At 44.4% G+C, this 22,665-nt stretch overlaps 1 protein-coding gene across 2 annotated transcripts in view; it reads left to right on the forward strand.

Moving 5' to 3' along the window:
* The first annotated feature begins 3,702 nt into the window (after positions 1-3,702).
* The window catches only part of igf2bp1 (insulin-like growth factor 2 mRNA binding protein 1), a 43,844-nt gene continuing 24,881 nt past the window's right edge, over positions 3,703-22,665 (forward strand). For both annotated transcript variants that reach the window (XM_068731500.1, XM_068731501.1), the window contains exons 1-2: positions 3,703-4,456; positions 5,659-5,719. In XM_068731500.1, coding sequence (XP_068587601.1) covers positions 4,282-4,456; positions 5,659-5,719 — 236 coding nt within the window. In that variant the 5' untranslated portion in view covers positions 3,703-4,281. The remainder of the gene's footprint in view (positions 4,457-5,658; positions 5,720-22,665) is intronic.

Below are 22,665 nucleotides of genomic sequence, written 5' to 3' on the forward strand. Positions count from 1 at the left end.
ATAAAGGAACATGTGCAACACGTGAGGCTCACTGGTGTGTTTTTAATGGAGCTCTATGACCCGGAAGGAGGAAGAGGTAAAACCGCAGACTTGCACTCTCAAGCTCAGTCTTTATGTAAATGTTTAAATGACGACATGAGTCCACACTGTCCACACTGTCCACACTGTCCCGGCCCCTCTGGCAGGTAAACAGACAGGGTTGTGGAGTGTGCTTCCATCTTAAAGATCTAGCTGGGTTTGAGGAACAGTGATCAGTGTTTATTGTCTCTCTGACAGCGATCTGGGAGCTCTGTGAACGCTCTCAAGAGGGAACAATGGAAACTAGTTTTCTGTTCTTGTTGGGGCAGTTCTGTTGGTTTGTAGCAGCACAGAGTAGAGGAGGGGCTCAACGACAACTTTCATTTTCAATTTGTTTTGTACAGCCCAAAAATCACAACTTTGCCTCAGAGGGCTTTACAATCTGTACGCGACATCCTCATCGTTAGCCAACCGCTTCTGATTGCCCAAACTGAAAATATGGTTGCCATTTTTTTCTTTTAACCTTTAAGTAATTCAGATACCATGCAGGCCTACGTCAGCTTAATGATGACAAACGATGACGTTACCTCGTCACGCCAGAGACAAAGTCACATTCAAGTATGTTGAACGGCCGCAGAGTATATTATAATGTACAGTACTACGCAGTAATCCCAAGAGGACGACAGAAGACAAAGTAGAAGAAGAGATGGACAGCATTACCCCAGGGTTAGGGTTTGTCTCCTCCTTCTGCATTCCCGCCCGATTCACCACCTTGTTTCTCCGCAGCCCTTTGACCTATCCACCCCTCCCCCGAAACACACACACACACACACACACACACACACACACACACACACACACACACACACACACACACACACACACACACACAGGAAGACTGTTGACAGGCTCTTACGATCTTCCTCCACACACCTTTTCGTACGCTTCCTAAACACCTCCATTGAGCTATGTTTTCATACTACCTTCTTCTTCCACTCCCATCTCAGAGGGAAATATTCAACCTTTCAGCCCCAATACATTTCATAAGTTACGTTACAGACGGATGTTTTCCAGAAAGATGTGATGCCCTGTTCTGAATCGACCAGGACTTTACCTTGCTCATCACACTCGACGGAAACTAAACGAAACTCCAGAAAAGGTCAGTGCCACAGCCTGTCCTCACGACGAGAACAGAGCCCATCGCCGTATTTGTACAGGTTTTCTCTCGCGTTTCAGAAACACGCATATACGCGCTGAGTCAGCTTTCGAGCGTGAGCCTCCATCACCCCTCAGCCAGGAACACTTTAGATTTGGAACTTAAACTTTAAGTTGGTGCTGACAGAAACATTGTTCTCTGGTCTGAATTCAAACTTCTTACATTCCCATTCACCCGTTATTTGCACCACTTATAGCCTACAAACAACGTCGGTACGATTCCTGGTTTTAGTTTCCGATCTTAATCCCAGTTCAAGCTCTGAAACTTGGAAAAGACCACTTGTTCTGCTCAAAGTAATGTTGCACCCTTATGTGGATAGTTCACCTTTGGAGACCTCTAACCTGTGACCTCACCAGTCCGTGTGTGTGTGTGTGTGTGTGTGTGTGTGTGTGTGTGTGTGTGTGTTTGGAGAAAGAAAGGGGGGGGGGTAAAATGGTTCACACCATCTCAGAGCAAGGAATAAAAGCCTTCAGGGGGGGGCGGGGGGGTGATGACAGAGGGAGTTAACTGAATCTGGAGCAGCTTTAAAGCACGGCTGCACTGAATAATTGTTTCTATTGACAGTATAATAACAATAATGTCTTCATCCTTTACCATGAAGGCTGCACAGACCCACCCTGATGACGTGATAATCACAGCGAGCTCCTCTTCTTCCACCCGACAGGCTATTCCTTCTAATAAAGATGTCGCTGTGATTACGATGTGTCATGCTTGTGGTTATTAACGCTGGATATGATAATCAGATTCATTTGTGATTAATTGTATGGTGTAATAGTGTAATCCAGTTGTTGATTTTAATCCACTGTGGCCTGAGAAAAAAAAAAATGCATATGCTTTCAGGACAAATAGGCCTATATGGGTTAATGAAGTCCATTAATCATACTTGGAAATTATTATGAGGGGAAAAGACACAACTTAAACTTTACTTGTTGAGCCAAATTAATTCAATTAGATTTTTTTTGGTTTTGTTTATACACACACACACACACACACACACACACACACACACACACACACACACACACACACACTACATCCTACATGCAGATGAAAACATAGGATTCCATAATAGCATTTCTTCGTTTTTAAAATGTTATTCCTGGTGAGGCCAAGGTTACTGTACCAGCAGTTTGAGGGGTTTGGATCCATTTTGTGCACAGGAGCCATTTTCTAATCAGGCGAGCGCACCAGGAGTGCCACGTTGCCTTCAACGGGCGGGTGCACTTTGGCTACAAAGTCTACACGGCCTCTCGCGCAGACGAAGATAAACCCTCGCAGAAGCCAACTCCAGCCTTGTCGCAACGTATACCGTGCGCGAGATAGGCGCACAGAGCGCCAAAAGTGACCCAAACTCTGCGTGCGTGCGTGCATGTGTGTGGGTTGGGGGTTGGGGAAAGGCAGGCCTGTGAATCAGTAACTGCCTCCATTTTGGAAAAAAAAAAAAGCCTCCATCCACGCAGGGTGGCGCGTGGTGTTGTGTGTGGTGATGTAGCCCAGCAACTGCGCCATACTCCTCTGCGCCCCACACAAGAGAAATATGAAAAAAACCGAAGCTAACGAGCCTGCTTTTTTTTTGGGGGGGGGAGGGTGGCGGCGCATACTGCTGTGCTTTGGGGGAGGGGGGCGCCCGTTGGAAGCCATGGCCTCACTGACGAAAAAAATACACCACGACCATTTCATTTAAGTGTCTGTAAAAGCAGAGAGGTCGTGTAGTTCGGAGATAACCCGCCCGCCTCGCGACAACAGCCTGGTCTCCACAGCCGCCATGTCTGATACATTGTTTCAGTTAATGGGGCTCTGGTAAGGAGTGAGGAGAGGGGTGTTCCGCAGGTTCTAGTAGCGGAGCCCTCGCGGCCCCTGAGGCAGAATGGGGCCCTGGACCTTTTGTTCCCCCCTCGAGCCCGAGGTTCACCATAGGTCACTTATGTAACATCATGACGGCTAACTTCTTCACCACGCATCATATGCAGAGGGTGGGAGCGGCACGGAGGTGGGGGGTGGGGGGGCTAGGCTATAGAATTAGCAGGCGGTGCATTGTTATTTAAATGTCGACGGCTATCCCACCCAGGCCCTCCGATACTCAAGTCAGGTCGGAGTGAGTCAAGACACCGTAACCAGCTTGTAGCTTACGCCGCTGTGTCCCGCCCCTCTGTGTAGCCTAATCTTTGCCGCACGGGCAGAAACGCACGCGGCTACGTCGCGTTATATTAAAATGCGCCCCACACCCAGCACAGCACAGCGCACAACCTTCACCGCGCGCACGAGTAAAGTACAGAATTAATCGGGAGGGGGGGGGGGGGGGGTTCTCGGCTTTGCATGCACGTGCGCGTTTATCTGGTGAATACCCCCTAGGATGAGGAGGGGGCCCTCTCCCTTTCCTTCTCTCCCTAACCTACTCCAAATAGACCACGTGGTTTCCCCTTTGCAAACAAAAAAAAAAACGCGAATCGAGTCGGCGGAGGGGCGGCGTCACCCCTCTGTCGGTAGCAAGCGGATCGCTGAAAGCGGGGAAGGCTAGGAAACTAGAGAGAGAGCGAGCTAAATAGAGCGAGAGAGAGAGAGAGAGAGAGAGAAATAGAGAGAGAGAGGAAAACATTTTTTCCCGACCTGATCCCGCCATAGTTTTTTCCCCACTCATCGACCATAGACCCATCACCAAATCCACCCAGTACAACCCACCTCCTCCACCGCGCGACAGTGAGGCTTGTAGGCTGCTGCTGTATTCGTCCGCTGGGGCCGGCTGCAAGTCTTCTCCTGCTCCACTTCTTCAACTGGATTTACGGCTGAATTCAACGTTATCATCTGTTTTTACACTTTTTTTCTTCTTTGTTTGCTGCGGAGAATTAACACTTTTTTTTTTTTTTTTTTTTAGACATTCTTTCCCATCTAGTGCGATTTCCACTCAGTTATTGTGGCAATTTCTTGTTGCGCTTTTTTTTTTTTAGCAAATTCAGGAGAGAAACTTTTTTTTTTTTGCTGGCTTCAATTTCCGTTATTCCGGGCTTTTGTTTTTTTTCGTTTTTGGACTTGGAAAAACAATTACCACCATGCACAAGCTGTATATTGGGAATCTAGGCGACAGCGTGACTGCTGAAGACTTGGGGAAAACCTTTGACGAACACAAGATCCCGTACTCCGGACAGTTTCTCATGAAAACCGGCTATGCTTTTGTGGATTGTCCGGACGACCAGTGGGCCATGAAGGCTATCGAGACGTTTTCCGGTGAGTAAATGTGGACTACTGACCACCTTCCAGCTTTTCAATTCCATTCATTCTAAAAGGGAGCGGTGCACGCCGCTGCGTACCCACATTCGGCGGTGCGCCCCGCATTTCACTCTCCGTCCGCCTCGGAGGCTTCAGCTTGAACACCCCGGTTAAAAATAAATACAGTTATTTTATTGACGCTATCTTAATGGCGTCTGGTGAGCCATACGCACAGGGGAGCCATTCAACTTTTATAGGGGAGGGGGGTGGGGGCACACATAACGTTAATAAACGTAGCCTAAAGCTAAAGCATGAACCAACGTAAAGCACCAGCCTACTTCACAATATTGCTATTGCAAAAAAATAAATAATACTTATAATTCTGTGATGATTTGGGGCTTGTGCGTTTCATACTAGTGTGTGCATGTGAGTGGCATTTTAATGTCTTGCACGCGTATCATTGGACTGAGTGACGGCGGGGCTACTCCTGTGATATAGTATGAAGCCTCCCCTCCCCCTTTGAGCCCGGCAGTCCACTATGACAAAGATAGCGGAAAAAAAAATATAAAATCTTCCACCGTGCAGGTTACCCACTAAAACGGACCCCACGCCACCACGAATGCAAAGTGGTCGACAAGTGGCTCCGTTATTGTGAAAGCCTCAGCGTTGGAATCGTGAGATTTACACAGAACGTAACGTGAGGAGGCAAGGTCGCCATGTCAGCTCCTCTACTTCTCCTCGTCTCCACGAAAACACTGGAACTCCTCAAGAGAGCACGTTGATACAGCGTGTTGACTTTAAATGAGACAAAGACAACTGAAGGATTCATATTCGTATGGTTGTCATGCTGCGTCTCTCAGGGGTCCAAGTAGCCCATTGTGGGACACGAGTGACGTGCCGACACAATTCACTTGTTCCATGACTTTTTTTTAATTTTTTTAAGTCGGCCCTTTTGAACCTCTCACCCATTCTTTGTAGCTCTTTGAAAAAGTTAGCTGTTAGCTGCTGCTCCCCCCCACATACATACATACATACACACACACACACACACACACACACACACACACACACACACACACACACACACACACACACACACACACACACTTTAGCTATGTACCCTGAGTGCAGCACATCTTCACAATGGGCCTCCAAGTAGCTGTAAACAGTTAGCATGTCGCCACAGTGTGGTTTTGAACCTCAATTCTTTGTTTTTCCAGGTAAAGTGGAACTTCAAGGGAAACGTATTGAGGTGGAGCACTCCGTCCCCAAGAAGCAAAGGTAAACATCATTTAGCATTACACCCCACCCCCCCTCTATGACCACTGTCATGTGTTGCATCACCTTTGCATAACTCTTTCTTTCATTGAGTTATAAAGTACAATGGTGCGGTGCTTTGAAACAGTACCATGTCTGCCTGTGTTGACGAGCCTTTCGGAGGTTGGGTTCGGGGCAGTAGTCGGTCTAGTTTAGCTTGTTTGGCTGTGTTGTGTTTTTTTTTTGGTGTCATTACTGTTGAGCCTCAACTTCGTCGGCCATTGCTGTGAAACTGAACTGTGACAGTTTTAGCTGCCGTGCTGGGCTGCCGTGCTGGGTTGTGTCGAGTAGTGAGTGAAGCCATAGAAGGCGTATAGGCCTCGTAGATAGTATTCTTCGTAAAGTCATTACATAAAGTTTGAAGTGCCCCCTTAGAGGCTCAGCCTTTCCTCCAGCTCCACTTTTATTTAACATGGTTTTAAAATACACCGGGCAATTTAGCCTGCATTTAGGAAATGTGTGTGTGGTGTAGTTTTGTCCAGCAGTTTTTTTTTTTTAAACTTTGGAGCTTGGAACACATTCATTGTGCACACATATTGTTTTGTTGCATGTGTTGTTCTTTGGGCCAAATTGTCCAATAATTAAATAAACGGATGTGCTACAATTCATTCTGACGGATTCACGTGAACGCAATCTGATAATTACGTTAGTTTTTTTTTGGGGGGGGGGGGCTCCGTCAAATATATCCAGCCAAAATGTAAATATTGAGGTTTTAAGCGACTTAACGGAGTCCTAATTGTTTCAATAATGTTGAATACATAGTGCATACATGTTCTGCTGAATCTCATTAGTTTCTTGCAAAAACGCAGCTGTGTATTTATAATTGTAATATTGTTCAATATTATTTTGAGGTGTTTTTTTTGCTTTTGTAGCCAGCTGTGAAGTTAAAACAGGTCAGTGGTGCTGAGTTTTGTTGATTTAAAAAAAAAAAGCCACTTGATTTCTGTCGTGATTGCGAAGCATTTAAACGGACCTGTAGCTCAGACCTTCCTCGGTCCAAAGGATAAACTGGGCTCCATTGTGGGTCAGCTGCTCCGTGCTAAGAGTCAGACTTGACCTGCTTTAAACAGTATTATGGAATTCGCCTATAGACCGTCGTTCATGCCGGTAACCTTTGGCACAGATACGAGGTGGCCAGCGAGCACAGTTGTCCATGTTCCGCCATTTGGCCTCACGAGCGCGCGCGCACGCGCGTGTGCTTGTGTTAGTGTGTGTGTGTGTGTGTGTGTGCGTCTCATGACAAAAAAAAGGCCAGTGAACGAAGATTTAAAATCGTTTTGGTTCATTGTCGTCTCTGAATATATTTTTGGAACATCTCGTGTAATCAGTATGCGTGTGATTTTGCGTGAATGTGGCCACTTATATGAATTTGAGCTGGTTTTGTGGGCGCCCATCTCGCGCCACGAGAGTAAAAAAGACACAAGCGAGAAATGTGGCGACTTGGTTGTTGCTCACAAACAGTTTTGTTTTTTTTAGTAACAGTGGGGTTTCTGTGGACGTGAGGCTGAACTGTCAGTTGTGGTCAAACAGGCCACTCTCCATGTTTGTGAAACCAACATGGCAGCGGGGCTGTGTTCTCCTCTAATCTCCAGCGGGTGGGTAAATAATTCTGTTTGTGTCCCACATCCTCCTCGGTGGTAACCTTGAAGAGCCATAGTGTTAAAGGTGATTTTTTTTTTTGTGATAAAGGAGGGGGGGCACCGTGGGTGAGCTGGGGCCCTTCCGTGGGCTCCACAACACGTGGTACGTCCACGCAGAGGGGAGTCACTCCACGTCAGGCAGAGAGGGCAAAATGGCGAAGCTCTGAATGAAGCAGACCTGGTGTTTGTAGTTCACCCGACTGGCCCTGTCGTAACACAGCTGGCCTGGCTCGCGCTATAGAAGTGTTTAACCGAATGCGGCACGAGCGGATTGTGAACGTTAGAAAGCCTTCTTTTAAAATGGCCGCTCGTACGCTCAGCTAGCGAGAGCCAAATTGATGTTTTTTCTTCTTCTTTTTTTTTTTTTTTTTTTTTTAAATGATCGTGTTTAAAATGTTTCTGTCAAACTAACGGCGGAGCTTCAGAGTGTGTGTGATGTTTGAGGTGACAAGAAATGTGTAAAATAATTTAGTGAACGTTTTTAGAAGGTCCCAATTGTTATAGTGGCGCATTAATTAAGGACAGCTTTTTGTTTTAGACGCCATGTTGTTTCTCTTTTATAAAAAATATTGCCCAAGTAAGCTAGGTGATGAATGTGGAATTTTATTATATATTCATATATATACATTTCCCCATGAAACTATTACAACATGGCAATCTCTTACATATGTGAATTATTTGTGTGTGTGTGTGTGTGTGTGTGTGTGTGTGTGTGTGTGTCAAGAAAGTCAGTGCTTTCATGACATTTGTTTAAATGACACCATGATGTAATATCCAGTGTTGCCAGTTGTTCAAAGCCACCAAAAAAAATTAAAACCTGTCCAAATCATAACCGTGCCATACAATTGTGTAAAACCCATCATAAGCACAACAAAGCTCCATGTCTGCATCAAATAATTAAATATAAAATGTTAGATAAATAGGTGCAACCACGTGCAATAATTCCTGTGTTAATGATGACGTCAACGTAGGCAGCACCCCCCCCCCTAAAGACAATTGAATTCAACTGGTGTCGAGAAAATATTTCTCAAATTAAATTAAATGCGTAGACTCGACTGAATTTAACGTCGGTGTTCTGGACCATGAAATGACGGTGGTGTGGTCATATTCTCTGCACAGTATTGTCAAAACCTCAGGCGAATATTGGCAAAAGCTCCCAAAATTTCACCTACCAGCCCTACGTCATCAAAAGTCATCGGAAACCAATCCGGCAACTCTGCTGATATCTTAAACGCCATAAAGTTGCTCTGGTGCTCCTCAATGGAGGTGTGAGAGGAAGGGGGAGAGAGAGAGAGAGAGAGAGAGAGAGAGAGAGAGAGAGAGAGAGAGAGGTATTCAGAGGGAACAAACCCTTAATGTGAGGGGGGAGGGGTCAGTCCTGTAACGGGAAGTTGAAGGGTTCAATTCCCTCCATTCTATAAGCGTTTGTGCTGAACACCCCCCCCCCCCACACACACACACACACTATAGTCCTATAGGCTACAGGGGGAGACGCCCATGCCCCCCCCCCTCACAGTGTTGTACACACACACTATGCATGCATGTCTGCTTGAATCAAAAATGACATAAGATGAAGACGGAGGGGTTTTCTTTTTCATCGTAATATTCCTCATGATGTAGATTGAGATTTTGTGTCAGGCTGAGGTCAGCGAGAGGAGGAGAAGGGACGTGTGTGTGTGTGTGTGTGTGTGTGTGTGTGTGTGTGTGTGTGTGTGTGTGTGTGTGTGTGTGTTGGGGTGGGGGTCGCTCGGAGGGAACGAGCCCTCCTCTCTAGAGGGAGAACGTATAGAGAGACTGTAGAGGAAACCTACGACATCACTGAAACTTACAGAGCCGCCTGCAGACGGTCCGTTTGAAGCGCGGCTTCAATTTTTTTGAATTTTATACACACACACACAAAAAAAAAAATCCCTATGCAGACTGCGAAAACATAAAAACACTATTTAAATGTATTTAAGGGTTGGTTATAGTGGGCCGGAAATCCCATATTGTTACTGTAAATGCAAACTCTCAGAAATATGACTTACTAGCTTTTGTATTGGAATTATTTGAATGCATATTTTTGACCCCTATATGATTGAATTCTCCCTTCTTTGACCTGCGTAGTGTTTCCTGTTTCCAGAGTGGGAGGTGTGTGAGGAGGGCTCCATTGTGAACGGGGTGTTTAGGTTTCCTGTGGCACAGTTTGATCTTTGGAATCAAGTCCAGTTGGTTATTATCTTACCTTTTTTTTTTTTTTTGCTTCCTGCTAAAATCTGCATTTTTGCTGTAGGAACCCCCCCCCCCCCCCCGTTATGTGCAGGGCTCCACAGAGTCCAGACGCCGGCTCGTCGTCCGTGTTCAAAGGTTCTACCTGTTGTTAAATGGGCTCCGTGTTTAGAAGGCCGTCCCCTGAGTCCGCTCCCTGTTTGCACACGGCTCTACCGAAGACCGCTGTGTTGACACTGAACGCTGCAGCTCCTCTTTCACCAACAACGCTCAACAACTACACGTTAAGTTTAAAATCCACCGTGTGCTGTTCATCTGGAGCTCACACAGAACATCGCGCTCAAACGGTGATTTGATTTGTGTTCTGGTATTTCAGGTCTAACCAAGTAACCTCGCCAACGGAACCGATGTATGGGTTCATAAATGGCACATAGATCATAGAAAACACTTCATAATTGTTAAAACAAAGAAACTCTAAATATTTATAGAAACGTATTTGTTGGTTGTATTATCGTTGTTTGCTTACTTACTACGTATTATTCATATTTTGACATGCGGCTATGCGGTCTCAAAACTAAAGCATCTTAAGCGGCCTTATGATGTCTCGTCTCGTACAGATGCCAAGCCCCTCCCACTCCTCCGATCCATCCGTCAATCAAAGTTTACGGCCTCTAGGCAGCCTGGAGTCAGCCCTGGGGAAAGTGTTCCTTTCACGGCGAGGACAAGTCCCGTCCTTCCCCCGGTCTGTCGTCACTTTGGCGGCGTGCGTTTTGCACACGTCACAAAAGCCGCTCCGTTGCCTTTTTCACGCCTCGTCTGACTGGTGACCTCACTCGCCTGCAGCCTCTGACATAAGCGACTGTCATCGTGCTCAAACGGACATGATGAGTCCCCGGCATTATCGTCATCTACTCGCTTGACAAAGAGCCGTTTACCGTCTTTATGAACAGAGAAAAAAATGATCGGATGCGTCGGTCAGCCGTTAGAAAAATATGTGCGTGTTTTTAATTGTTTTACAGTCGTGTGTTTTTTTTTTTTCCCCATACCGTTTGGAATTCCTGTTTCCAGTTTCTGTCCTCTAAATCTCAAAGTCTCATAAATCTTTTACTGTGCAGATGTTAGAAATATATTTCCTCCATATTTGTGGCCTTTTTTTTTTTTTTCTTCTTCTCTGCAGCTTCTTTCCCCTTTCTGCGCATTATATGCTAAGTGTGCTGCAACTTTAAATGCATTCCAAATGTATCATGCGCACACACACACACACACACACACACACACACACACACACACACACACACACACACACACACACACACACACACACACTCAGAGAGCAGCAGCAGCAGCAGCACGCCATGGTCTGTCTTGCCTCCCCTCTCATGGCCGGCGAGGAGGAGGGGACAGTGGGCGGAGGGAGAGAGGGGGGTGCGACCAATCGCCGGGTGGCAGCACCTGCGAGGGAGGCGGTCGCTCGGCGCAGAGCCTAGAGGACCGATGGGTCCTCCCCTTCCTCCCTCCCTCCCTCCCTCGCTGCTGCGCTCACACACATGCATGCTCTGCTTCAATCTCTCTCTCTCTCTCTCTCTCTCTCTCTCTCTCTCTCTCTGTTAATACTTTCAGAGTCTCTTGTTTTCTCCCTCTCTCTCTCTCTCTCTCTCTGTTAATACTTTCAGAGTCTCTTGTTTTCTCCCCCCTCCTCCCCTCCCTCTCTCTGGTACAGTACGTCCAGCCCTCCCTCTCTCTGTCTCTCGTCGGCGTGTTCTCTGCACCGTCCCAGCCGAGAGGCAGCCGGATGAAGTGACGGAAACTTTTGCATGCGTTTTCTTAAATTTCGAGGCCTCCGGGTGAGTTTGCGGCGTGACGAGGCGGCCTGCTCTACATGTGTGTCCGGCTGAACGTATTGGGCGGTGTCGGTTGGCGTCGCCACTATTTGCGTCAAGAAGCGGCTGCAGTTGGGAGAATGAATGGAAAAAGACGGGGGCGGATCAAATATCCAGGGATTCTCCGCTTTGCCTTTTCTCAGAGGGGGCCACGTTTGGCCAGTAAACAAATAAATGAAGGAATGATATTCATCAGATGAAATGGATGAACATGAAGGGCTCTAGTGAAGAACTTCTCAGAAAGCCGTTGGCGTCCCCCGGCGCTCTTCTGCAGAGAAACACAGTATGGACCCTCAGTGTAAACAACCAAACTGAAAACTGAAGAACAACTATATTTTTAGAAAAACCAAACTGAGCCGATATTCCCCAACTAATACAAATAAGATGATAATGAGCATAAACACGGTTCAGTTTTTTTTCCAGTAGATTCCCGTATCAAACGATCAAGGCGTTTTTTTTATTTTACGGTAGGCTGCAAGAGTCTCGCTTGTTTATGTTGTCACGGCAACACACCTAAAACGACAAACCGGGAAGTAACGTCGCGTCTCTCGTGAAGGACAACCGATCTGTGGAGACGCAAAGAGGAGGAGATCCATTCACTCCGTCATCATTCACAGATAATAGAGATGCTCATTTGACTGGAATGCTTTGTAAAAGATGAACACGGTACAAAGTACTGTGATAATGCAACCATCATAATAATGGGTACCATGTGCAGGACTTGTACTGGTAACGGAGTATGTTTTTGAGGCCGCATCGATTTCTGCTGATTGATAAGCACTGTAGTGGCACTTTGAAGAAGTTGCATTGTGGGAAATGTAGGCACCGCACTAACGGTATCCGTTATTGTGGGTTTCTCAGCTTTAATGGGCGATGGATGGACGGCAGTGAAGATGAATTCAGATGCATCGAGGACATGCTTCCACTTCTGCTTTTGTTGGATAATCTAAAACTGCCATCAGCATACGCAGCGATGGCCGCAAAGAACGCAAGAAAGAAAGAAGCAGATAATCCAACTTAATCAAAGCCAAAGTTGAAGGAATAACGTAATGACAAAGGCTCTTTATCCCAGAGCCAAAAAAAGACAAAGAGGGGGGGGGGGGGGGACTACAACACAGAGGAGAAAGTGAAGGAGAGAGGAGATGCACGGAGGCCTCTATGTAGGTGAAGGGGTAAGGGAGTCCTGTCTCTTTAAGAAGCCCCCCCCCCCCCCCCCCCCGCCCCATCTCTCTGATTGTTTCTTCTCTCTGTTTCAAACCATCTGTCCTCTCTCTCTCTCTCTCTCTCCATCTCTTACTCTCTCTCTCTCTCTGTGTGTGTGTCTCATGCTTTCTTTTTTTTTTTTTTCCCTCTCCTCCTCCACTCTGGCCGTCTTTTGCTCACTAAAAATAAAATGCGCGTGTGCGCGCGCGCACACACACACACACACACACACACACACACACACACACACACACACACACACACACACACACACACACACACACACACACACACATCTGGATACACGGTACTGGGAACACACACGAGGAACGATGAGTGAAGAAGGAGGGAAAAAGGGAAAGAGCCAGAAATGAGGAGGGGAAAGACAGAGAAGGGAGGGGGGGTTGTTGTTGGGGCCCAGGGGTCGGGTCTGCGATGTGAAGGGGGCCGTGTGTGTGTGTGTGTGTGTGTGTGTGTGTGTGTGTGTGTGTGTGTGTGTGTGTGTGTGTGTGTGTGTGTGTGTGTGTGTGTGTGTGTGTGTGTGTGTGTGTGTGTGATGTCACCCGATGGGAGACACTGTAAAGCGTTGTAAACAAGTGTTTTTTAGCGTCCATCTCCGATCATTTAAAGGGACAGTTCACCCCTTTTCCTGTAGTGCTGCTGATTGATCTCGATAGCCTCGTTCTGGAGATGCACCCTGATGGGACTGTGTGTCTACATCATGAGCCTGTTACTCCACAGACCATGTTGTGAGCCGTTTGATGGAGCTATTGAAACCTTTTAATAAAAAATAAAAAAAGGACAAATATCAACTCATGGAGGTAATATTTTTCTTTTTTCAGTCCATCTTTAGTATTCAGAGTTGTACAATTTAGTCTCGAAATGACTACAAACACAAAAGTTCCTTTTTACCGGTATCATTCTGAAATAATTATCGTCACTTCATTTCTATTATTATTGTATATGTGGATATCTGATAATTGCACCCGATCATGCTTTTCATCAGACAGGAAATGCATTTTTCTTTTCTTTTTTTTTTCTTTGTTGTGCAATTTGTGTCAGAATCCCTCATGTCACGATCGATGGCTTCAACGGTTGCTCAGCAGCAGCCTGATCTCTGCAGACGTCTAAACCATACAGAAGCCTGACGTAGAGCTAAACCCAAAAACAATCCCCAACATCTCTGAGACCACCGTTCAGAACGCCGAGGCGTGCCCGGTTGGCGTAGACAATAAACACGGATGAGTGTGAATATGCAATCGGTCACCAGTTAACCTGAAACACGGCCGGCTGATCACAAATGCACGTCGCTCCCTCGGTTTCTTCACGCTTATATCTGGCAACTTGCCGACGTGTCGAACCCGCCCACTGACGGATCTGGAAAGTCTTATTTGTTGCGGTATAACATAATATAATCACTGAATTTCAGCCTTAATATACAGCAAACGCACTGTGAGAACTAACTCAAATCAAAAAGCTCAAAGCTCTTAGTGTGCGTCGTCCACGATGAGGCAAGCCGTCAGAAGCGACATATGATATTTGTTTTAAATATTGCTTTTTATGTTACACGTGTTTTCTGTAACTCATAACATGCTTTATAAAATGTTTTTGCTGACTACATTTTTCCAGCTGTTTTTAATTTAACAAGTAAGAAATGTCAGGAAGAGGAAGCGGCGTGATTTGGAGGGGGAGGGGGGGGCTGTTGTAAAACCAGTTTCATTGGCCGGGAGTTGTCGTACAGGAACACGGTGCTTTTTAAAAAAAAAAAAAAAGATGAAGGGAGGAGATTTAAAAGGAAGTAGCGGTTGTTTGAGGCTTCACTGCCGCCGTCGTCTGTTTGAACGCGTCCTGAATGAGGACGGACTTTAGTTCACAGCACAGAACTCACTGAGTGGAAATAAACAAAAAGATGCTTTTCTTTCCCCCGGCTTGTATGAACGCAGAGACACAGAGACACAGAGACACAGAGTCCAGAGGAATGAAGAGTGAATGTAACTTTACTTGTGTGATCGTTCAACGCGTCTCTGAGGACGGCCGCTAGTGCAAGTTAGAAACACACAGGAGGCTTTTATTTTGAAGATAACGGGGACTAGTTAATAGGCTAACAAACAAACATCTAAATATGAAAAAAGAACCGTGGTGGTCAAAATAGATTTTTTTTAAATTTCTATTCATAAACAGTGGAAACATATTCCTTTGTTCCTGCCTCAACATTTAGATACATTTCTCTTAATTTCTAGGAGTTTCAGGTAAAACAATAGAACTACTCTTCTTTCCAAATAATCAACTCCACTGCTACGTCTTCACTTACTGAGAGAATTCATATTCATGTTCTCTCCTCAAACTCGGTTTCTTGTATTTCTCTGAAATCCAGAAATGTTTCTGACGCTTTGCCTAATGGATATCAGCATGACACTTCCCCAGTTGATGACTTGCATTCATACAATATTGCTTTTGTATTGCAAACTTTCTGAAATGTTTCTGCAGATGAGTACAGCTTAGTACAAAATAAATGTTATGGAAGCAAAATGGACCAAAAGACTAAATATTGTTTTTACACTGTTATTGTCAACTATTGTGCTTATTTGTATGAAAACACTCAATTCAAAATGAGGAAATAAATGATTATATATATTTATTTCTCTCATAGATTAATAAAAGTCTTGGCATTATTAGTTCTAATGATGTATTATAAGCTGCTTAGAGCCTGTGTGAGGAAGTTAAACCGCTCATAATTCATCTCTAATATCTATTTTCAAACTACTGGATTTATTCAAGTTCCTCACCAGAAACTACATTCTACAAGATTCCATCTGAACACATCATGACGGTGATGTACCCAATACTCTTAACACTATTTTTTTTAGTGAGTAGAGCTTGAACGCATCGTAATGCAGCTCAATGCAACCTCCGTTAGCGGTTAGCGGTTAGCTCCTCTATGAGCAGGGAGACACTCTGTGATGTCACAACTGTCCCGTTGCATTTTAATGTGGTTCCTCCGTGGCTTCCTGTCTTCTTCTCTTCTTCTGTGTGTGTGTGTGTGTGTGTGTGTGTGTGTGTGTGTGTGTGTGTGTGTGTGTGTGTGTGTGTGTGTGTGTGTGTGTGTGTGTGTGTGTGTGTGTGTGTGTGAGAGAGAGACACACATGTTACTGTCTGTGCTGTTGTGTGCGCCGGTGGAAATGTGACCGTAGGGGGAGAAAAAAAAGCGGAAGCGTAAAACTTACCGGTCAGTTTCTATCTGCAGCGTCTCTAATTAAAACGTAAAGCTCACGATACCTGCTTTAAAACTCCACTCTGCAATAATGATGTTGAATGGAAATTGTTTCAAATTATTGATAATTAAAAGTTATTGGTTTAGTTGCTGAAAGATGAGATTTTTTTTTGTAATCAGAATTAAAATGCAGATATTTTTTAAGTCGCCTGCAGTGTGTCCTTCTCTTCTTCACCGCTTCTTCTTTTCCTTTGTTTTTAACAGCCGTTCACCCTTAACCTCTCCCTCCATCTCAGCTGTGTGTGTGTGTGTGTGTGTGTGTGTGTGTGTGTGTGTGTGTGAGTGTGAGTGAGTTGCACCGTAGACCTAAATTCTTGAAATTTTTTTCGGCAGTAATGAGAAAGAAACGGGAGATTAAGGAGCCTATAGATAATCCATGCTTTTGATTGGCCGCGAGGCGTGTCACACGGGGCTCTGATTGGCTAGGATGAGTTCTAGAACTATGGCGCTTAGTGTAGAACTTCCTGCCCCGTCCTTTTCCGTGTGTGTGTGTGTGTGTGTGTGTGTGTGAGTGTGTGAGAGAGAGATTGTCTTTGTATATTATTTGTCGTTTCTTGAGGATATCAACCGGATTAAAAGACTTTCAAAAAGTGCTTTGAATGCCTGTGAAAGGAAGAAGAAGCAGAGACGTTTTGAAAGCATTAACTTTAGTCTGAACAAACTGTTGGGTTCAATATTTATAGAATATCAGTCATTTGTAGACGGCGTACTCATTCTGAATGCGTTCGTTCAAGGTTTCTTTTAGAATCAGGGGAAGAATTCATTCTTTAAATAAAACAAAACCTAAATATACTAAATATAACATTCCAATATCATTTAGATTATATTGTAAACATGTCAACCAACATAATAATAATAATAATAATAATAAATAAAGCTTCATTTTTCATAAACCAAATTCCATTCTTGCTTCGAGCTGTGAATTGGTTAGAATGACATGATCTCTGTCATTATGTCGGCTGTATGAAATACATAACGGCCCCAATCAAAGCAGCCGAGACGGGTGCTTAACGACTTAAAGTCCCTGGTGTGGGTCAAGCTGCAAAAAAAAAAAGAAGCGTCGCCTCCTACAATTCCCATAATGCAACTCGACAGCATCTTTCGTTAGACCTTCCTCGCCAGGTGTACGCCCGCGTCTTCCGAACCCCCCCCCCCCCCCCCCCACACACACACAGTTTTTCTCTTTTATAAACTGTGAGATAACCCCGATGACATCGCTATGACGTCATCAAACTGTCTGTTAATCAAGTGGAAATGGCAGAAACAAAGGACGTCATCTCCTCTCACATCTGAAAGTGGATAAGTGGTCCGATCAGCCGACGGCCTGAAGAGCAGCAGAACCGTCGGTTCCTGCTGCCGCTCTGAAGCCTGAGCATCGTTCAGAGGGATCGCTCACAGAGCTGCTGCGGGACATAAGGACGGCTATTCCTTTCTTTATTGAGGAGATGCACTTTCTCTCCATTTTTTTCTTTTTCTTCTTCTTCTTTCGTTCTCTGGATCTCATGTCGGTGATCTCCTGCCTGGTGGCTGAAATCACTCCAAATGGCCGCTTTGTTCAGATCGCACTGGAGGATTGTGTGTTTGAAACTACAGTTGAATAATTTTTTATTTTTTTTTAGAAATAGGCAAAGAATATTTTTAACATATAGAATTAACCCAGGTGGTTTGGGCTTATTGTATTTTTTATGATATCACTTTTTTATGATGAACACGTTTATTGTATTGTTCTTGAGTTAACAGTGTTTTTATTACAACTTATTATTATTATTATTATTATTATTATTATTATTATTTATCTGAATCTCTGCTCCCAAATGACATTTAGAAAAACAAGAAAGTGTCCAATATTTGTTGGACTTTTCCTTCAGGCTAGTTTTTCTGTTTGTTACAGTGTGGGGTTGTTGGTTGGAGCTCGGCCTCCTCCTCCTCTCCTCGGGTCACAGTGTTCTTGAGCAAGGCACTGAGCCCCAAATGGCTCCCCTAAGTGTGCACGTAGGAGAAGGAAACGAGAGTCTCTGGAATGTAGCTCTAGGTTAACTCCGACAGACTGGACGCTCTATATTTAGACTCAGAAAGACGTGTTTTATTTAAAAATGAATTCGTGGCGTTGTTTTTTTTTTTGGAGGCCGGTGTTCTGAGATGACTCACCGGCGGAGTCCGTCTGCTCCGACATGCTTTCACCGTGACTGTCTGTCCGTCTCCGGCATGTTTCTGCCGCTGAGAGTTTTGAGTGAGCACACGGTTCAGATTCACAAGAAGGGAGGAGGAGGAGAGCAGAATGTGTTCTCCACCGAGAGAAGAAAACACATTTTATTCAGCAGCAAGTCCACCCTGAAAGTCCTGCTGAATGTAGAATTCTCTGTTCAGGAGTCGGTGTCTGACTCAAAGAGCCACATTTGGAAACGACCTACAGCAGCCAAAGAGGGAAAGAGAAGCAGCAACGCGAGCATCGGACTGTGCATGTGTGCAATATATTGAGAAAGTAGAAGTGGAGTGATTAGTGTTGCTGTGTAATTACAGCAGGGCGTTCAGGTGGTGTTCTTGTTCAGGTCTCTGTAGACTGAATCTCTTCTTTCTGCTCTGGTTGGCCAACATCTTGTCAGGAGTGTGACGGAGCGGTCGCTCTATTTGGGTCCCTGCTGCTCTTTGTGTTGCTGCATGTAGGCGCTCACAGTCAAATCCACATTTTAGTTTTCCTCATATACATAGTTTTGTTTGTGTCTTTTGTCTGTAAAGGGAATGACTGCTATGACCAGCTGATGTTAGCTGATGTTAGCTTATGGTGGCTAATGTTAGCTAGTGTTGGTTGACGTAAGGTTATGGTGGCTAATGTTAGCTAGTGTTGGTTGATGTAAGGTTATGGTGGCTAATGTTAGCTAGTGTTGGTTGATGTAAGGTTATGGTGGCTAATGTTAGCTAGTGTTGGTTGATGTAAGGTTATGGTGGCTAATGTTAGCTAGTGTTGGTTGACGTAAGGTTATGGTGGCTAATGTTAGCTAGTGTTGGTTGATGTAAGGTTATGGTGGCTAATGTTAGCTAGTGTTGGTTGATGTAAGGTTATGGTGGCTAATGTTAGCTGATGTTAGCTTATGGTGGCTAATGTTAGCTAGTGTTGGTTGATGTAAGGTTATGGTGGCTAATGTTAGCTAGTGTTGGTTGATGTAAGGTTATGGTGGCTAATGTTAGCTGATGTTAGCTTATGGTGGTTAATGTTAGCTTATGGTGTCTTTTGTCTTCAGTGGGAAAGGTTACTATCTGCAATCATTCCTGGGACAATATTTGGACAGTTATTATAATGTATTAACATACAGAACATACAATTAATATGCTCTAATCAAAGCCACCAGACTTTAGGTTTTACCTCCCTAGTCATCGACACACACCGACATCAAACTCAACTCTGTTTTTGACAGTTTGAAAGAGAGAATAAATATATAAAAGTTACAAAACATAAAGTCCACGCTATTCTACTGGTGGTGGGTAAAGACTCCATCCCCTATTTCTAGCAGGTTCTCCCTTGTTTAATAAACCGGCACATAAGCGCTGATTTTGGTGGAAAACGGGGAGACGGTGTCGCTTTAAGAGAGAGAGGCTTGAACCCGGCCCACTCTCACACCTCCGCACATCTGGCCAATGGCTGCGTAAAGCAGGGGCCACACACTGAGGCCCTTAATGTATAAAACTTGTTGCAATAGGTGGCATATTTGAGCAGCCCTGCTTTCTATTTTCCCCACAATCTCGATAGTTTCTTTAATGGTGAATACTTTTCCCTCCATGACGGGCAGCAGAACCCGTTTTAATTTCTCTCCACTTTTCCTCCCATGATCCTCTTTTCTCTCTGCCTCTACTGGGATTCTCAAAGAGTTAAAATGGAGGCAATGCCTGCTGGTCACATGTCTGACACACAGGCATGTGCTGCGGAGACACACACACACACACACACACACACACACACACACACACACACACACACACACACACACACACACACACACACACACACACACACACACATACATGAGCTGCGAAGGGAGAGAGAAGAAGGACAGAGCAAGAGGAGTCCCCTCCCCCAGCGCTGTGATGTGTTATACCTCCCTCCCTCCCCGCTCTCCAAAGTGGGTGTGTGCAAGCCGGGGGTGTGCCATATCACAGCCACTGCACTCGCTCACGTGGTCTGGAGGTGTGTGTGTGTGTGTGTGTTGTGTGTTGTGTGTTGTGTGGAGGGAGGTGTGCTTGTACATTGTGATGCAGGGTGGGAGCTTTGTGTGTGTGTGTGTGTGTGTGTGTGTGTGTGTGGAGGGAGGTGTGCTTGTACATTGTGATGCAGGGTGGGAGCTGTGTGTGTGTGTGTGTGTGTGTGTGTGTGTGTGTGTGTGTGTGTGTGTGTGTGTGTGTGTGTGTGTGTGTGTGTGTGTGTGTGTGTGTGTGTGTGTGTGTGTGTGTGTGTGTGTGTGTGTGAGACAGTTTTGAGACGAAAAAAAAAATCAAAGGACTACTCCTAACAGCGGGATTCAGTATTTTAGGAGGGAAAGAAACACAACGCCACCTACTCCCCGACAAGATGACTGACAGCTGAAGAAGTATTTTTAGGGCCACCGAGTCCCCGGCGGACAGAACCACAGCAGTCCTCCGTGTTTCAGCAGCAGCTTCAGAACAAAGCTTAGGAAATGAAACGTCTTCAGCGCGTCGAGGGACTGCGAAGGCGACGCAATGGCCCAACTTATAGCAGAAAGGTGAATGGTATTCTCAGCGTTAGATGCCCCCCCCGACCCCCCCCCCCCCACCCCTCTCATCTGGCCTCAGACCCACTTGCTGCTGAAAATAGCACTTCCTGTCACCGGTTTTAAATATCATGGATGAGGAGTAATTCACTTGCTGCAATCGTTTCTTTAGTTTTGTTCTCGTTTGAATTGAACGATGATATTTTTTTCTTATCCCCTCTTAAAAAAAGAAGCTTAGATTCTCTACATTTGTAAATGAATAATGAGGAATGTCTCATAATTCAATAACCTGTGGATGTTAATGCGGTTTGTGCATCAAATGGGATACAAAGAAAACTATTCCAAATAGAATTTCAACTTTATTTTTGTTAAAGGCCAGGGTGCCACTCAAACAGTATCATGTGGAAACGTCAGGTTATTTTAAGAATGTTTGAACTATGACAAATTCAAATAAATACAAGAATCACACCAAACACTAAATTCTGTTCAAAGACTATTTTTTATTGGACTTAAAAAAAATGTCTGGATGGGATCTTGTATTTTATACTTATTATTATTATTATTATTATTATTATTATTATTATTATTGATTAAATGATAATAAGAGACTTGTACATGAAGGAAAAAAAACAGTTTTTGCTTCAATAAATGAATAAATACGGTTGTGGTAAAGGAATGCCAAACCCAACGACAATTCTTTCCACAACTAGTAAGCAAAGGAGAACTAGTTGAGTGTAAAAAGCTGGCAAGCAGACATTTAGTCCAGGTTCTTGTCAACAGTCCAACGAGGTTGAATTTGAAAACATGCCTGATTGATTTTGAACATAGTCTGGAGTTTCATCTCTTCAATCAGGCATTCTAAGCCAAACTCTTTATTTTAATATTTGAAAATGGAGCGACCGTTAGGCCACCCTAACATCATGCGCATTCCTTCCAAAATGGCCTCTGAGGTCCACATCAGCGAAATCATCTTTTCCATTCATAACGCGTGTATAATGGTGTTCAAATATTTTTTTCTCTCCTTTTTGTATTTCAGTAGCCCCCCCCCCCCCCCTCCCCCATCCTGATTCATTTCATCACACAATACTCTTATTCTTTACGACCGTAACTTGAGTCCTTCTCAACTAGAAGCGGTGCGTTCACTGACACTCGTCTACCTGAACCCCGGAAGAGAAAGTGAAGCACTAAACCAAATGTAAATATGTTAACGTCAGAACTTCCAGGATAATCCGATCCTTTTGTTGTTTGAACAGATACGGATATTGATGTAATCACTACTATATGCAACTTTTATAAAACAATTTAAAACAATATAAAGGCCGTCTATTTGACACCATAGCAGATACAAAGGGAGAGTTCTTTTCACGCGTTGATCTCTTACTCTAGAAATGAGAAAGCACTGAGCAATACTGACCGAAACACGATATCAAAGCTAATATGAACAGCTGGTCAAATACACAAAGTGACAGTAGTCATTAATAACTGAGGGATTTGAACGTTGGTAACGATAAAGGCTTCCGGAGTGGACGTTTTTTGGTCAAGGAACCTTTTTAAGGTGCTTGAATTTTACTCTTATAAAGCTGTAGGAACTCTTTAAACTATTGTGTTGCATTCTGGGAATATCATCACTGCAGTAGCAGCAGTAGTAGTTGTAGTAGTAGCAGCAGTAGTAGTAGTAGTAGTAGTAGTAGTAGTAGTGTTGCAGTCTTGACAGTATTTTGCTGAATTTTTTAGAATGTATTTTTACCTTTTTTATTATTATTATTTTTTAGGTAAATTAACTGAAGAACACTTTTTCTTAGGATGAGAATGTCAGTGTTAATGCCAGCTTGTCCCCAGTAATATTCTGATATATGTGTATGTATATGTGTATGTATGTATGTATGTATGTATGTATGTATGTATGTATGTATATTCATACCTAACGGTAAAGTGGGAGCGGCAGAGTGACTCAGTCGGCCCTCTGCCGTTCGGAGCAGCAAACCAG

The sequence above is a fragment of the Cebidichthys violaceus genome, unplaced genomic scaffold, assembly GCF_023349555.1.
Source record: "Cebidichthys violaceus isolate CVI_PGR_0920_01 unplaced genomic scaffold, fCebVio1.0.p SCAF_52, whole genome shotgun sequence".
Taxonomy (NCBI): Eukaryota; Metazoa; Chordata; class Actinopteri; order Perciformes; family Stichaeidae; genus Cebidichthys; species Cebidichthys violaceus.